General features: G+C 44.4%; 1 protein-coding gene across 1 annotated transcript; it reads right to left on the bottom strand.

The window, feature by feature from the left end:
- Positions 1–11230: 11230 nt before the first annotated feature.
- Positions 11231–14855, bottom strand: HOXC13 (homeobox C13). Its single transcript, XM_055003718.1, has 2 exons — positions 14192–14855; positions 11231–11487 (listed from the first exon to the last, which is right to left on the bottom strand). The coding sequence occupies exons 1-2, from the start codon at positions 14853–14855 to the stop codon at positions 11231–11233; spliced, it is 921 nt and encodes a 306-aa protein (XP_054859693.1).
- Between the last annotated feature and the right edge of the window lie 2401 nt (positions 14856–17256).

Here is a 17256-nt window from a genome sequence, read left to right as displayed (position 1 = left end):
TTCCGCGGGCCTGACCGAGAGCTTCTAGTTTATTGCTATCTGACATTAAACATAGTTAAACCTAAAGGTCCGCCCGATTGGTCCGGAGGGGTCACGTGGGCGCCCACTTGCGTTGGAGAAAAGGGAGCCACCCACCCTCCGCAATTTGAGACAAAACAAAACATTAAGTTCTGCCTTTCGCTTTTTTTTATATGCTTTTTTAAAAAAATCATAAAACATTTTATAAAATAAAACAAGGGGGTTAAGCACTGGCTTGAGCAACCCCAAGTATTGTAAATTCCAACCCCCCCTGCAAGAAATGACACCCTTCTCCCACAGCTGCATTCAGGGTCCCTCCAACAGCTGGCAAAATTAAGCAATTTTCTCATTAATTAGCTCCTTTATTAACTAAAACCGTTGAAAATTTACAATATCTCCCAATAAATTACTATTAGATATTGTGTCATATAAAGTTTACGGGCTCTTTAAGGAGACGAATGAGTCTAACCGCAACAGGCTCATATTTACAGAAGGCTGGGTGGAAGAGTTTTAAAATATCTCTCGCCCTTCCACCTTTAACAAGAGGTTTATTCGCTTTTCCCGACCTCTGATTATTTTTTTTTTTGAAAAAGCAAACAAACAAACAGCCTTCGAGCTCAGGAGATTCAGTGGCTTTTTTTTTCCTCGAGGAAAATTTAAAGGCAATCTTTGCCATATCTTCTGGATGAAAAAGAAAAAGGAGGATTCGCCATCCGAAATGTTTAAACAAAGAAAAATGGGAGGGAGTTTCTCCCTTTTCCTCACCTGTTAGATAACGTTACTGGACATTCAATTAATACTGGTTTCAAGCTATATTAAATTGGTTGTTCATAAGGGTTTGGTCGGCAGGGAAGGGGAAGATAACCCCGAAAGAGTTGGTTCTGTGGGAGAGATAACTGGTGGGGGCGTCCCTCCACTGAAAGTCGATTTTCTTATAGACCAAACACTAGGAAAAGAGCCTTAAAAGGGAATCCGGGTTTAGGGAGAGTTAAAGCTTTGGAGAACAAAGGAAGATGAGGATACAGCCGGGGAAAGAAAACACGGGGCGTAATATATAGTCAGAGAGAGGGAGAGAAATGACATTTGACGATTTTGCTCCGCTATCCACCTCTGACACTGGAGAACTTGGCGGCAGATTACCGTAAATACTCATATATAGGTAAAAACTGATTTGCGGAAAGACTTGGTTTTTTTTTTTAAAAAAAACCCATCAACCCAAACATCCCAGCTCAAATTTTAAAAAGGGAATGACAATTTCTCCCCCTTCTTCTCTTTTTAAAAGCCGCTTTAGCTGCAAAAATTCCGATCCCTCGAAAGTCCCCGAAATATATTAAGCCGGGCTTCCTTTACATTAGTGGCTACCCCCTCAGCTGCCGACGCGCTGGCTAGTTTGGTCCCCCCACCCCAGCCCTGCAGGAAGGGGAAAAAATCACGTGTTAATAAAATAAACACTTTTCTTGCCTACGTCTATTAAAGAGACAGCTCCTTAATATTCCAAAGTCGCTTCCCACGTGCCTTTCCTATACCTATATGTAATTCGGCATCTTTCCTACCTCTGCGTCAAGCTAAACACAGATTAATCCGTGATTATTTAAGGTCCGTAGGTTTTATTAAGGAGACCCTTTCCCAGGTGCGACAGAATAGTTCCTTGGGCTTCACGATTTAAAAGGAGAATAATTTCGGTCTATTTTTTTTAAAAAAAAAGCTTTTCCGCCCAGAAAGACTAAAGAGCATGTGATTGCTGTAGACAGCATGTAAATTGGCATTTTTTTTAAAAAAAAGAAGAAGATTCTAGGTAATATTCTCTAGAAGGTGGTGCTTTGGAGGCATCCAGGCTTTGTTCTGTTTGTAGGTCCTGGAGGAGTAATTGATGCTCAAGGTATTTTACTCCTGGTTATACAGGCTCTACAGTCACAGCAGTAACAAACAGTAGGAAGAAAAATAGCGGTAAACATACTGGACTTACTATGCCAGAACATCTCATAATCCTATGCAGACATACCCCAGTCTAAACTCAGTCCTAGACACCACAACGTTCATTGTCCTCAATGAGATTCAGGCTGCAATTCTAAAGACCCTTTCCTGGGAGTAAGCGCCATTGAAAGACACAGGACTTCTTTCCGAGTAGGCTTGCTCCTTTCAACAGCCGCGTTACATACAGGATCGCAGCTGAAATCAGCTTCATAAATATGCACTGTGAGCCATAAATATATTTCTAGGCATCTTGATAATACCACCAATGTCTATTTGCAAGGGAAGAAAGAACATACATACTGCAAAAATTCCACGAGGAGGAAGGGTGGTGGTGGGGGGGGAACCTTATTGATGTTTAAATATTCCATGTTTCTAGGGGATGTGTTACCAGCACAGATGCCGAGTTTGGTGAAATATCCAATGATTAAGTCTTTTTTTTAAAAAAAATCTATCCCGCTTACTGTTGCAAAGAGAATGTAATTACTTTACTGTAGACCTTAAAATAAAACATTCTAAAGACTGGGCTAAGTCGTCTTCATGAATATTTCATATTCCTCATTAAAAAGAGAGAGAGAGAGAAAAGTGGCTTTGGAGGGTATGTCTGTAGACCAGATTCACAAAAGATTTGGTGAGAATTTTTTCTGAAGGACCCCAGCCGCACATTTGAGTGTACAGACTGAGTGTGTGTGTTTTAATTCTACTAAAGAATCCAACAAAACTGGCACCGTTTGAGACTTTTATGGGGGATGGTTGGGAATCGGGCTGGATTCTCTAACAGCAGGTAGAATGCGGTTTATTAACCAAAAAAAAAAATCTCTGCCGTTCATCACGTGTAATCTTTGGAGGCGTCTGTCTTAGGTTAAAGAAAAGGTTCCTTTTCATATTTCAGCGGAAAGCATCCGAGTCGCACATTCATAAAAGCTGCTCTGAAAAGGGGCAGTCTCATAGGAGCCGAGATGGCGCTACAGCCAGTTCAAGGTCACAGTCTAGTGTATTAAACGGGTTCTACATTTTATGCAAATGACTGTCTTGAAAGAACACCAGCTACTGCCAGAAAAGAAGAAAAAGCCCCTCACTAGGCGACACTTCGCCCTTCCTCTTGTGTTGCGCAAATGTGATCTTCAACACCACGAACTTCCATAAAGTCAGTTTATTTCTCAGGATTCTAGCCTTTTCCCTCTCCAGTATTCATCGAAGGCTTCTGGGTTTAGCAAGAATTACAGCCCTTTACAATTCTTCAACCTTTTCTTCTGTTTTTTTTTTAAAGCAATCCCACAGACTACCAACAACATATTTTAAACAGCGCCACCGTGTAGAATCCCCGCCAAGTTATTAAATTAAAATATCACATTAAAAAATCACTTAGAAAAAACATGTCAGCGAGTCGCAAAAATACAATTGAACTTCAACTTCTGGTGGAAAATTCCTTTCCGCAACATAAAAAGTGTAGTTTTTTTTAAAACACACACACACACACACACCCCGTTGAGGAGGTTTGAAACTGGCTTTTGCAAGTACGCTACTCAGGCAAAACTTTTCCTCCTAATTTAACACAATAAGTTAGTTTTCTTTAAAAGCTGCCACTAACTGTCTTAAAAAGGCACATTTTGTTTCAGTCCTCAGAAATTTCTCTTCGGAGAATAAAAGGAGTGTGTGTGTGTGTGTGTGTGTGTGTGTGTGTGTGTGTGTGTGTGTGTGTGTGTGTGTGTGTGTGTGTGTGTGTGTGTGTGTGTTAAAAGAGGGACTTGAAGCTATAAAAATGGGATATGATTACTAAAAGCCACAAAGGCGATCTTTCCTTTAACTGCTTGGGATGAGAAAATCGAATAACTCTAATTGGATCGTTCTTACGAAGGAGCGATGGAAGGGAGAAGATGGAACGCGTAAAGAAAAAGAAATTGCAGAGACCATCAGCCCTTGGAAGGAGGGAAAGACTATCTAGAATTCATTTTCACTGTTTAGTTTGAAACCGGCGACGTCCTGCCCAGGCTGGGACAAAAGGACCGGACTGGGAGCATCTGCCTAAGTTTCTCCGTGCATCGAAGAGTTAAATGCTCCTGATGTAGCTACATTTTCCCCAACGCTGCCAGCAGAGGTTGTCATTCTCCTGTCGGATTTATGTAAACTGATGCCTGCATCTTCCGTAAAGCAAAGGTATATAGCTAAGAAGGGGAGAAACAATAGCCGCCGAGGAGGTTTGTGAGGCTGTGCTTTCATAGGGGAAGAAATCAGCTAAACATCCTTCAAGGAAAGCGAGGCCATTGAATTCAATGGGGGTTACTTTCTAGTAAGGCGCTTTCGAGCCCATTCTCCTAAAGTTTCCCCCAAATGCGTCTTTGTCCTCACAAAATAAACCCAAGTCAGAAAATAAGGAACTTCGCCTTCGAGCCCCCTAGGGAGTTTGCAGGACAGACCCCCCCACCCAATATCTTCCTCGAACAATTTTTCTTACATGATCAAAACCTTTGTGCCTGTACAGGGGGATATACACATTTGCATGTATGCATGAGGAATACAGTGTAAATCTTCCCCCTTTGATTGTAAAAAAAATCCCCAGTTATTTGGGGGGAATATGGAAGGATGAAGTATGGGGGGGGGGGGAATCAATTTAGCAACTTACCTCTGCATATAACTCTGTGGTGTGAAGTCAGCTCTTCCCCCTCCTCATATAAATAGAAACTTCTTTTTTTAAAAAAAAATCTTCAAGTGCAAGTGATACATAATAACTCGGAAAAAGAAGATGGCGGAAAGAGGAGGCGCCTTTTCCTATAAAAGAGCCTAGTTAAGACCTTATTCAAAGCCCTCGATACAAAAGAAAAGAAAAAAAACTCAACCTGGGAAGCTTCCTTTTCATGCCTTTATTGTTGGCCATTAGGCCGCCTGTCTAGACTGGAAATGACACCTTGTTTATCTGTAAACAGAGGCAAGGGGCACTTGAGGAAGGCTCACTCCAGACTGGTTCCTAGAAGATCAAGGCCTTGTGGGTTTTTATGCAGGAAACTGGTGATGTCAAGGTCAAATAGGCCGCATAGTCATGGTCAAGGCTAGCCCCAGAAGTGACGTCAGGGCGGTCGTTCTGCCCAACTCCAGCATTCCTCAAGCCAAAGGTGGGAGATCCATTGAAAGAAAAGAGGACTTCTGGGCGAATCAGTTTACAAGCTGGGTTGAAAGGGAAGGAAAATCAAGGCCAGGTTGGAAATCAAGGCCAGGTTGGAGATTCCTGCAACTCTAATTGCAAATGGGTTTCAAGACCCACCCACCCCCGCCCCCAGTTTCTGCCATATCCAACTTTTTCACGAGTATGGGGAGTGTGTGTGTGTTCATACAGACTTCGATCTCTCTCTCTCTCTCTGCCTTCTTCCACATCAAGTCCGAGCCCCCCAAAGCTGTAGACACACCAGCGCTTCTTTTAAGATCACAGTTGTTTGTTAAAGTATAAAGTAGAAAGGAGATAGCCGGAGCATGTGCGCTTGATACAGGCGTGAGAAATGTACGGTGGTAGTGAGAAGTGGCCTAAGAAGGTACCCCAAAGTGATAAAGAAATGCTAACGTTTCACTCAGCCGTTGTGTTTTTTAATGAAGGGAAATGGCTAGGTAGCTAGCTAGATATGATACTATTTCCCCATCCATCCAGTTTCTTCTAACTCACTCATTGGACGGCTAGATTCCATTGAAGACAATGGCCAATCTACCATTCATATACATAATTCTAAAATAGCTAGATTTGAGTTCAGTGCATCTTAAAGACCATTTCCATGGTACAAGCTTTCCTGGTTGAAGTATCTGACGAAGTGAGCTTGACTCTCAAATGCTCATACCCTGAATATTTTGTTAGTCTTTAAGGCGCTGCTGGACTCGGAATCTTGCTCTTCTACTCCAGACCAAAAAGGCTATCCACCTGAAACTATAATTCTAAAAAAACCCAAAAAACAACCCACTCTTCTTTCAACAAATGGAGCTCTTTCTGGCTCCATTTCTTAGAGTTGCTTCCTTTAACAAGTGTTCCTTGAAAATTAAGTTCCAGTGAAACCGAAAAGTCCTGCGGCACCTTTAAAATTTACTTTGTGGTGCAAGTTTTCTGTGTGCCAGAGAACAACCAGATAATATCTAGTGATCAATTTTGGTGGGTAAATAACTGTATAGTGGTTATAAAGGGCAAAACGTTTTTACAAAATGGGACCAAAAAGCCAAGAAAAGTTTTTTTTTTAAATGACGCTAGACGTGTTACATATCTATACAAAGTACATAAAAGTGTCATGGAGTAGGCTTACTTCAAAGAAGTATATATATATATATATTGGCAAAGCCTGGTGAAAGTTCAATCAATATTAACGACAGTGACATATTAAGATTTGCAGGCGAATTTCCAGATAGGTGACTCAGTTTACCAAATGCTCTGGAAGATTATCTCGGTAAAGATCTAGGAGCATTAGGAATTCCAGTGGATCAGTGTAAATTGGATCCAACGAATTACAGCCCAGTCTGAGCGGAGAGGAAAGAGCAGAATTCTCACATCTCCACTTGCACCGCTCTGGACCTAGAAATCTGCGTGGCTTTCTGAAGTTCGCCCAAAGCTTAAGACCAGTAAGAAAAGCCCATTCGTGCGCTGAAAGCCTGAGTTTCGGATAAATAGTTCCCGCTGAAACTCATGAGGCGAGCACGGGTGGCAGAAATGCTTTGAAAACTGCAATATAGATCCCCCACAATCCTAAATTGGACGGGGAAAACTGCCCCCCCCACCCCCGATTTTCAACAATAAGTTGGAAGTAAGATGCAATGGGGTGGGCCTTTCTCCCAGCACAACAGAGCCTGACGCTACAAACCTATGCAGGGTGACTTGGGAGTAAGTCCCATTGCATTGACCGGCCTCCAAAATTAACCTGGGTTGCAATTGCTCCTAAAGGCACAGTTGGCCATTCATCGCGATTTGCCAAGTCTACCTCAATAGAATTTTATGCACTGCTTGGAATTGCATGCATAGTTTTGTCGGATTGGGTGCAAAATGTTTCTGGCTTCACCTGACCCAGGGAAGCAACTTAAGTTTTGCTCCTCTGGGGACAGGACAATTACTCAACATTAGGCGGCCTGTGCCCTAGAAGGATCTATTGAACACTGAACAGGGCTCCCCTTTTTAAAACATCCAACATCTTTTAAAAATAATACTGTCCTTTCTCTCTATTTATGATAAGAATCGATTGTCTCCTCCCAGAAGGGAGAAAACTTGGAGAGAATCTAAAACTTTCCGCTGGGAAAAACAGGACTTGCACACTTCTTGCATTTAGGAGGATTTACAGCCAGTTCCAAGACCAAAAGCTTGGATTTAAAGCTGTATTAATCGGCCTGAAGCCAAAATGGCGTAATGTCTCAGTATCCTAGTTTATGTGAATCCGGCTAATATACCTTCTGCGCCGCACACACTTCGCAGATCATAACCGAGCTACGTCCCAAAGCAGCGGGTTTTGGATTGCTGCCTAACATCTGGATCCTAAACGTGGTAGGTGGAAAGATGCTTTAGGGAAATCAACCGGTGTTCTTGCGAGTAAGGATCGGGCGATTAGTCCCACTGGATTGTACAGGCCCGTTCCAAACCAGTATTTTTTGAATTAAGTCTGGAGCCATTCCGATTGTCCCCAACAACATGCTTTTAGTTCCTTTAACCTTGTATTAGTGGAGTCAATATATGTGATTTGGAAGCAAGTCCCGTTAAAAAAATTAATGTGACTTGCTTGTAAATCATGGACCCGATTCAGCCTATATTAATGACAGAGTTTCAACGGCATATCCTCAGCTCTCTCTTACTGAAAAAATATGGGGCTTTTGGATCAATGTGTTCCGGACTCAGCCCTGTTGGAGGGGAGATGGGAGTGCAAATACCTGTCCTCCTTTGCAAGAAGAGACTTTTCTATAAGTAGGCTTCTCCCAGGAAAAAGTTGCTACATTACATCTGGCCAGGATCACCTTTCCTATCTTCAGGGCACTGATTTGGATAGGGCAATATCTTTAGATCTCTCGATGGTTGCCTGGACATATACTCGATATTTCGGCAGAAATTAAGAAATGTGTACTAACATATTTTCGCCTGCGACCTGAATTTCTAAAACTCTCCCGGAGACCTGTTTTCTTCCTACATTGGAGAACAGTGTCTCCTGAATTTTTCTCCCAAGCCATAATTTTAGACCAGGGAACTTGGGGGAGGGGGGCAGCCGGAGGGGAGGAGATGTTTCTCCAGCTGGTCAGCTATATATACCTAGAAAACGAAAAAGCTGGACTTGTTTCACAGTCTAGAAAAAAAAAACCCAGAACAGCAAATTTAATAACACTGAACTCAAGCTCGATCTTGGGAAGGGAGCCCAAGAATTCAACCAAATCTTTGTTTTCTCTTGGCCCGTAGGAAATAATCCATAAAATGGTCGATGGTTTAAGTAATAATCCATACCTTGACTGAGTATTTGAAATGATTTTGTTATAAAATTCTGGTCCTTGCTCGACATCAGCGGCGCTGTGCGTATGCAAGCGCCTCCTTAGGCAAGCCAGCTTAATGCCTTTGTTTTGTAAGCACTTCCATGGAAGTAAACCTCATTGATATCCGCCCGACTTTCTTGCTAGTAAACATGTTTCCTCTGGAGCGCAACAAGTCCAGTTAAGAAGTTCAGTCCCCTTTATTTGATTAGGGCTACAACAACAGACTACTTGCAAGAGAATCCCATTTAAGCCGATAGAGTCACCTTTCCAAGTAAATACCCTTAGGATTGGGGCGAGAGGCGGCAAATTAATCGACTGCGCACAATCAAGGTGCTTGACTGGTATTCTAGACAAGAGGCCACGATCCGGCAGAGAGAGTGCGCTTAACGCCCTATCTGCTGGTCTGCCTAGTGCTGAAGGAACTCAGGGCCAGTTGTGAGGGACCTTAGTGACTTCTTACTCTCACGGTCAAAACCAACATTGCTTTCAGAGCGTTCACCGTTGACAATTTTACGATGCAATTAATTGGAGCAAATATTAAGGAAGATAGGACTTGCCTAAGGAAACGCAACTGGCTACAACGAAGTTTAAGGGCTCTCCCGGTTTTAAAGGAGGCGCCCTTAAACCGGGAACAAACCATGCCTTGCTTATCTTGAGTTTAATGTAATGTAATGTAATGATAATCGGAAGGAGACGCGGTGTGGAAGGAGACATGGTGTGGAAGGAGACACGGTGTGGGGCTTTGCAATCCCATCTATGCGTGTTTACTACAGAAGGAAATCTTACTTAAGTCCAAGGGAGTTTTTTCTAAGAGCGCTGCTGATGCGCCCCAACCGCAGAATGTGGTTTACTGAGGAGTAAGTTTCAGCAAGTTCAACTGGGTTTACTTTGGAGTAAGAGCGCACGGGATTGCAGCACTGGACTAAACAGAGGCGAGTCGAACTTGTTGAGTAAAAAACAGGGCTTTAGAGAAAAAAAAACAAAGATAGGAAAAAGGCCAGGGGCTTACAGGTTTGAGTCAGTAATTTCCCATGAAGAGAGGAAGCCATGCACTGCCTCTTCATTTTCCAGCACGAACAACGCTTCCAAGCATGCTCTACGGTATACCTCTTGCGAACATTGCTCTAGTAGGCACATAGCTTCCACGCTTTCTCTCGTCCTTTCATTGCATTCCATGCCTCCCGCCCCCCATCACATCGGTAGCTCTCCCTTCCCTATAAATGGGAGCACAACCCGACCAGCTCTATCCACAAGCAAAAGCGAGCTGGGTTGAAACCGATCAGTACTGCAACCTTTTACTATTCATTTTGTTCTCCAGTGGTGGAGGGAAAGGCCTTCCAAAGGAAACAGTGCTGCGAACACTTCCTTGGGAGTAAACCCCATAGAATAACACGGGGCTTACTTCTGAGTAGACCTGTTTAGTCTTCCCTCCCCTTAGCACCTATCAAGTGCCAGCAAATTGCGGATCGAAGCTGCTTAAGCTCGATCATTTGCTAACATGGTATTGAAGAGGCCAAAGCAAGCTTTCACTTTCCCTAGGCGCGATCCAGGCCTCCAAGGCGAAAGCAGAACCCAACAAAAGCAAACACCCAGATTTATTTTTAAGAAATGTATTCTGCATTCAGTACATATCATTCGAACACCACATTATATACATATACAAGACATTTTTCCCTTTTTTAAAAAAATGGATCGCATTAACATGGCGAAAGAACAGTCACTGCTCTTAATGAGATAGAAAAAAAAATAAACTGAACAAATATTGCGCGCTTTCCATACTGTCGATGGAGAATAAACATTCCAGTTCTATGGTGGAAAAAAACCCCACAGTAACAACAACAAATCATCTCAAGTGAGAACATATTCCAGAAAACAAAAACAAACAAACAAATAACCTCCAAGACCAATAAAACAAAATACAGGGGCAAGACCCATCCAGAGTTTAGCGTGGTTAAATCCCATTTCTATCAATGGAAGTGTTAAGCACATAGCTTGATTCTCTCCCATCGAAATCCAGTGGTCACGGAAGTGGTTGTCTTTGGTTGGATCCCTGCCTTTGGAATTATATCGCCAGTCAACTGCTTTCAACGGAGGACTGACAACATTTATTGGCCTGTGTGCTTTCAGCGATTAAAATCAAGAAAATGACGACAACGACGACAAACAGTCCACAATAGCAGCCTGATTTCATTTCTTATTCTTTTTGTTCTGTTTTGTTTGTTTAGGTCCACCGTAAAGAAACAAAGGAACTCTAGGGAATCTTTATTGGAACAGCTGTGAATACGTTCTTCATATATATATATATTTATATATATATTTATATATAATTTTTTTTTACAATAGAAACAACCAAAGAAAGGGGGAATCTTTGATCAGTGGCACGGGAAAGGGTGGGGCAGCTCTATAAAATCACCTTCGGAGTCCCAAAGTAACAAATCTACATACTCGTCTCTCTCTCGCTCTTTTCCTCCTCCTTAAATGTGCACAGTAAGTCATATCAAAATGGAAATTTCAGAAGGGCGACCGGGCTCACAGTTAAAGACGGCAGTACATGGACAGAAAGAGTAAACCAAAGATGGCGGTTAATCTTTTTTTTGCTCCCCTCGGTTTATTTTTTTTTAAATAATCAAATTCTCAAAGAGTTCGAATGCACGTTCTTATTTAAACAATTTTCTGAGATAAATATTTGCGTTTCTTTCTTTGCTTTTCCCACCTCTCCCCTTTGTGTGTGTGTGTGTGTGTGGGTTTTTTTTTCCCTTCCCGAGAGATCTCTTTGTCAAGTAGCATGAAGGTGAGGTGTCTTGGATTTGCTAACCACTTTTTTCTCTTTCACCCTGCGGTTCTGAAACCAAATGGTAACCTGGCGCTCGGAAAGGTTAGTGGTCGCTGAAATCCTCCTCCGCTTCTCTTTGGTAATGAACTTGCTGGCGGCGTATTCCTTTTCTAATTCTTTCAGCTGGATTTTCGTGTAGGGGACTCTTTTCTTTCTGCCCCTACGGTAGCTGCTCACTTCTGGCTGAAGAGGTACCACATCTGTAAAGGTGAGGAGAACAGGAAAGGCAAAACAAAACAAAAAAAGAGGAGAAGAGAGAGAAACAAAAAGAACAAAGAAGAACAGAGAAAGAGAGAGAAAAAGAGAGGGTGTCTGTTACATTGTATAGACTCTTGTGAATAACTGGACAAAGTCTCTTCCAGATATTATGGAAAGGAGATCGGGGGGGGGGACAAACAAGAAGGTGGGGAGGCGGGTTAGAAGAAGATGAAAACGCTCAAGAAGGGGCAGGGGAAGGGGAAAGGAAGAAAAACAGCAAGAGACAGAAAAAGGGACAGAAAAGGCGCGGCCTGGCTGGAGGTTGGCTGAGCAGAGCATTAATATGTTAGCATGGGGGAAGTGCTGCTATTCCAGGCGAGATTTGTCCAGGACGGATATAAAGAAGGAGCACCGAGTCATGTCCCAGGCATCTGGCAAGCACAGCCCTCACTATGTCCGCTCCAAAATTAGTCAAAATGGGAGGCCGAATCCAGTCCAGTTTTTCACCCCTTCTAAGCATCCAGATATATTTTCATCTGTCCGCTTTGGCTAAGGAGTCTCGCCTGGTTTGGGAGAGCGGGTGGGCTAGGCTCACCCGAGGGGAATCAGCCCGGGAGATGATTCCCAGCTCCTCGGGAAAGCAACTCTGCGTGCACGCGCCTCTGCGCGCGCGCGCGCGCGCCTGCGCGCGTTCCAGACGCTTAACACCGGGGGATCTCTGCTACATAAAGCCCATCCAGCTTCAGGGATCTTGGACGGCTCTGGCCTCGTCTTGTTGCCAATGATGCTAGGTGCATGCCTAGCTATTTGGGGATTGCTGCTTCGTGAAAGCGCCCATGCTGTTAAGAAATGTGACCCGCCCACCCCCAGTCCAGAAAGGACTCGAGAATCAATTTCTCATCCTCCTTTAATGCATTTTCTCCTTAATAGCCCCTCATGCTAAAGCTGCCCAGGGCTACTCTTTCATGATTTACTGTAACCTCGAACATCACCCCCCCACACACACACACCGTCTCCCGCCTACCACCATTCTGAGCTAAAGATGCCTGCCCACTTCCCCCTCCATAAGAAAGGATATTTTTTTTAAAAAATCATAATACAAACAGGGTGATGGTGGTAGTTATGAAGATGGGGATTACTCCTACAGAAATAAAGAGAACTTATCTTCCAATAGTCTGACTGCCCAAAGCTCATGCCCTAGACATCTACTAAGGTGCTACTGGACCCGAATCTTGCATATCCTCAAATAGTCATTCTAGTCACTCTATTCCCTAAGAGACAAGAAAACAACTTTTCGTGGCTTTTGAAGGCACCCTTCACCAATATTTGGAGCTGGGATATTTCTCCTCCTTGGGATTTTAGAAAGTATCTACAAATCTTTCCTAGGGATTCTATTAAGGCCCAACCCAGGTGTGCAAAGGAAGATTTCCCTGTTGTTTCTGCACAAACACACACACAGTCAAAGTCTTAGAACAGGGAGCAAAAAAACCCCCCTCCATACTGTATCAGGGCTTTACGGAAAGGGAAGCAGAATCGAGGATGGAGTTAAGAGGGTCAGGGAGATGTCGGGGTCGCGGACATCCTCAGGTGCTTCCACCTTTCTTTAGAACAATAGCATCTCGCCTCGTCCTGCTTTCAATCTCGGCTGCCTTTAATCCAAGCGAGTGAAGGCTGTCTAGATGGGAGAAAATTGATCCTCCCGGCCCTAGATCTCAGGGCAGCAAACCCGAGAAGCCGGCTAGGTGCGTCCCCCCACCTTCTTAGAACAGCATTTTCCAAAGAGCTTTCGAATATACCCCCGATTCTAACCACGGGCTGAGCAACAAAACCTAGACAGGCCTCCACCCCCTTTCTCTCTTGGCTAAATCTCTCTTCCTATAGGAAAGGGAAACCCATCATGCAACACTCAGGCATAGTTGGCAAGCGCTGTCCTAGCTAATACGGCATCCCACTCTGGTACTCCCCGGACAAATTTATTATCCCCCCCCCCATCATCCTTGCTGCTTTATCTTAACGTTTCCACTCCGATCATTAAGAAGGCCTTAATAGTACTGGCAAGGTGGGGACCCCAAGAGCAAAGGAGACGTGCCTTGGTCTTCCATCTCAACGCCCCCCCCACCCAAACCTCTAAGACAAGCCCGAAGCGCTCCTGTTCTCTAGGTTACCGGCAGCCTGTCAGTCATTCGAGATTTCTAACCAAAGGCAAAAGCATCACCTTATTTCTCTCTTTCTCCCGCTCCCTTCTTACAAGATCCATTTGTAAGATTCATGTCACTTGACAGCTACTTCTGTAATTGCAATATGATTTACTGTGCCTTCCCGAAACACGCCGCCTTTCTAGCAAAGAGAAGGGGAAGGGAGTCGCTGACTCTCGCTGTGTGCAGAAATGTGAGGGTTTTTTAAAAAAAAAAAATTAAAAAGCAGAAGCGAAGATAGTGATCAAGCGAAGTGAGCCAACACGGGGAGGGAGGAGGGGAAAAAAAAAACAGGTACACACACAGGCATAGCTACTGGCAAACTGGCTGTGAAAGCGCCCTGGATTTCCAAGGTATGTTGCTGGATCCGAAACCTGGTGGCGGCACCTTCTTCCCCATACGTGCCCATGCAAGCGTCCCAAAAGCCAATTTGACTGAGGCGGTTAGGTTGCAGCCTATGCACGCGATCATGCCGGATTTGAGAGGAGAAGCCGACCTCGGAGCAGCCTACCTGGGAAAGGTGATTTCCAGAGATGGGTCGACTGCGACTGCTCTTTCGAGCAGTAGACCTGCCCGTCCCAGCCGTTGGAAAGAGCCCAGTGCTGGTAGCCTTCCATGGGAAGCAGCGCGTCGTGCCTTGGCTCCGGGTGCCCACTGATCCCTGGCACCACGGATACGTCCAAATAACCAGGGACCGCCTGGTAGGAGCTGGCAAAGCTCGGGTAAAAAGCAAACTCTTTGGCCCTTGAGGATAGTTCTTCGCTGGGGAGGGAGCCGCTGGGCTCGGGGTATTTCTCGGCGGGGTGGTAAGAACAAGGCTTCTGTTGTAAGTTCACGTTGTGGGAATGGGACAGCCGGCATCCGTAGTAGCTGCCTCCAAAGGGGTAGCCGTAGCCCAGGGCGGCGTTGGACGAGGCTGGCGGAGCCGGGCACTGCCTGGCGGCGTCTGGAGCAGGTATATCCGTGTAGACAGACCCCTGGTGAGTCCCAATGGAGCTGGAGTGGCGACCCAAGACCGGGTGAGAGATTAGATCCCTGCAGTGGCTCGCTGGGCAGTTGCCACCGAGTCCTTCCATGGCTGGGATTTTATTCTGGTTATTTTCATTCGGGTTCTCCTCATACACGTACATGAAGGTATCCGCCCAGCGTGGATGCAAGATCAGTGAAGTCGTCATAGCATGGTCTGCCCGAGCTTTTTAAAACTCGACTTCCCAAAGAGAGACACCTAATTTCCCCAACATATTGTTTACGCGGGAGCATGCGCAGAGCCGGCGGGATGGGTCCGGTTCATTAAGAAATCCGCCGGGCCACGTGACCCGTAAATAGCGCTCGCTGTAGCGAGCCCGGGCACGTGACCCTCCGGAGGGCCAATCGGCGTGTCCCTGTTGGCTTTGGGAAGGGAAGGGTGAGCTCCCATTGGCTGCCTCCCTGCAACAGAAACAAAAATCCTTAAAGGCAAAGGGAGACACCCATTGATTGTAAAGAACGTGGGGAAATAAATAAAGGGGGGGGGTGTAGGTGCTCGATATTTGGCCGACACAAAGAGCTTGGGATTTGCCAAGGCAGGATTCTTGCTGCTTTGAAAAAAAAATCTCATTGTTAAATATTTGGAATATTTTTAATTGATGTTACATTTTTTAAAAAAATGGGGGGGGGGCTAGTTGATGAGTCTAGTTGCCTCTTCATTTCCTCATTAAAATGGCCAAGAGGCGACGTATTTGATTTATGAAAATGGGCTGAAGCAGGAGAAAAATCTAGTCATTGTAGTAATATGGAGAATGGTCTCAAAGAGGGTGGTACATAGCAGCCCGCTGATGTGACAGAGATGGGGGGGGGGAGATCAGAGGACGAGAAGCACCGAGATGGGTGGACATCCAGTGTTCTAGAATCGGAATGTCTGACTTCAACAGGGGGGGGGGGTGGAGATGCTTTTTGTTTTAATTCTTAAGCTCTGCTCTTGGCTTGCTCCCCCCACCTTCTGTTTCTGGGAATCAAGTGTTGGATCTTACTGGAAGCAAGGAATACGGACAGTTATCGCCCAGGAAATTGATTTTCTCTCAGTCTCTTTCGGTCTCATAATCTCAAGAGTGAATGGAGAGATTAATATCAGTTTGCTTAAAATATATGCGTTTGTTTGTGTCAGCGGGGTACCTTGGTTCAATACAATTATATATATATATATATATTTATATATTTAAAGCATCTGATTTTTCTACAATAGGAAGCGTTTGAAATGTTTAACCCCTTGTATGTTTCCTGGAGACGAATTTCAATCTCTTTATCATGTTTGGTTTTCAGCCATCCAGTTATAGGGGGGGGGGGGGAGACGACGGAGGAAGGAAAATTACCATCACATCTCAAGAATGTAATAGATACATCCAAAAACGTTCCAACGTTTTTATGGGGTCTGTTCCTTGTGTGAGTCCAGCCCAATAATGCTTAATCTTTCGTGCTCAACCAACTGGGAATGTTTTAAAGGGACTGGTTGTGATTATATTATGATATTATGTTATTAATGTTTAATACTTCAGTAGTAAATATCGCAGCAACAATGCCGGCTGCTGAATGGTAGGGGTAGATATAACGGTCTCCCTGTTGATTTGTGTGCGTGTAAAAGACAATAAATGCAACTCACTTGATACAACGTAAAAGAGGCTTCAAGACGGATGGGTTATAATTAAAGAGATGAAATAGAAGAATCGCAAACTCCTCTGCCCGAGATTGATGGCCACGCTCTATGGACATGCACACGTTTATACAGACACGCGTGCGGTGATGGGAGTAGTGATTTGCGATTGTTTACTTTCCAGGAGGTTTGTCCCCTCCCACCTCCCCCCCCCAAAAAAACTCTTACTCCTAGTTTCGGTCTTGATGCAGAGGGGTGCATTCGAAAGAAGATGAAATTAATATGGGAGTATCGATAGAGCATCTTTGATTCTTCACCTCTCCTCCCCTTATCCCCCACCGAATTAGGAAGGATGTTTTTTTTAAATAAAGACATGCACCCGAGTATGAGGTCAGCAATATGTGGGGTGGGAGCCGTCATTGACATCCTTCTGGCTGCTGCAGCCTAATCTTATGCATATATATTCATAAGTATGTCGCGCTAAATTCAATAGAGCTTGTCATCAAATGGCCATTTTAGACTCCTTGAACCTCTTTGAAGTCCAGGAAATCCCAGCGCAGCCAGAGTCGCCTCAATAAATGGTTGCCGATCAATTCTATTTGTCCTGCATTCAAAAATAAAGGGTTGCAATCCATCGCGACCCGCAATAGATTGGGAGCCACGAAACCGGAAAGACAGGTGAAAGTCCAAGGTTTTGTCGAAAGCCATACAACAGGCAGAAGGAACTCAGATAACGTTGGTGCGATAGTGAGATTTATGCACCAAATTGGGGGAAAAAACAGCTACCCACCACGCTGGGACTTGGCTACGGTATTGAAATCTTCACTGCGAAGAAAATCCTCCCAAATGGTAACTTTCTTATTTTCCGTAGCCTTTAGCACCTCTATCCTCCCAGCACCCAAATGCCATAGCGCCAGCAAACCTGGAAATTCTTTCTTCAACCAACAAAG

Source organism: Eublepharis macularius, chromosome 19 (assembly GCF_028583425.1).
Source record: "Eublepharis macularius isolate TG4126 chromosome 19, MPM_Emac_v1.0, whole genome shotgun sequence".
In the NCBI taxonomy this organism is placed as follows: domain Eukaryota; kingdom Metazoa; phylum Chordata; class Lepidosauria; order Squamata; family Eublepharidae; genus Eublepharis; species Eublepharis macularius.
Note: the sequence above shows the minus strand (reverse complement) of the source record. Positions and strands in the feature narration are given on the sequence as shown.

Bases quoted from the DNA above. Each gene is read 5' to 3' on its own strand.
- HOXC13 (XM_055003718.1), bottom strand. From the start codon at position 14,855: ATGACGACTTCACTGATCTTGCATCCACGCTGGGCGGATACCTTCATG. The intron at 11,488-14,191 runs GTAGGCTGCTCC...TCACCTTTACAG, and splicing joins CTGGAAATCACCTTTCCCAG to ATGTGGTACCTCTTCAGCCA.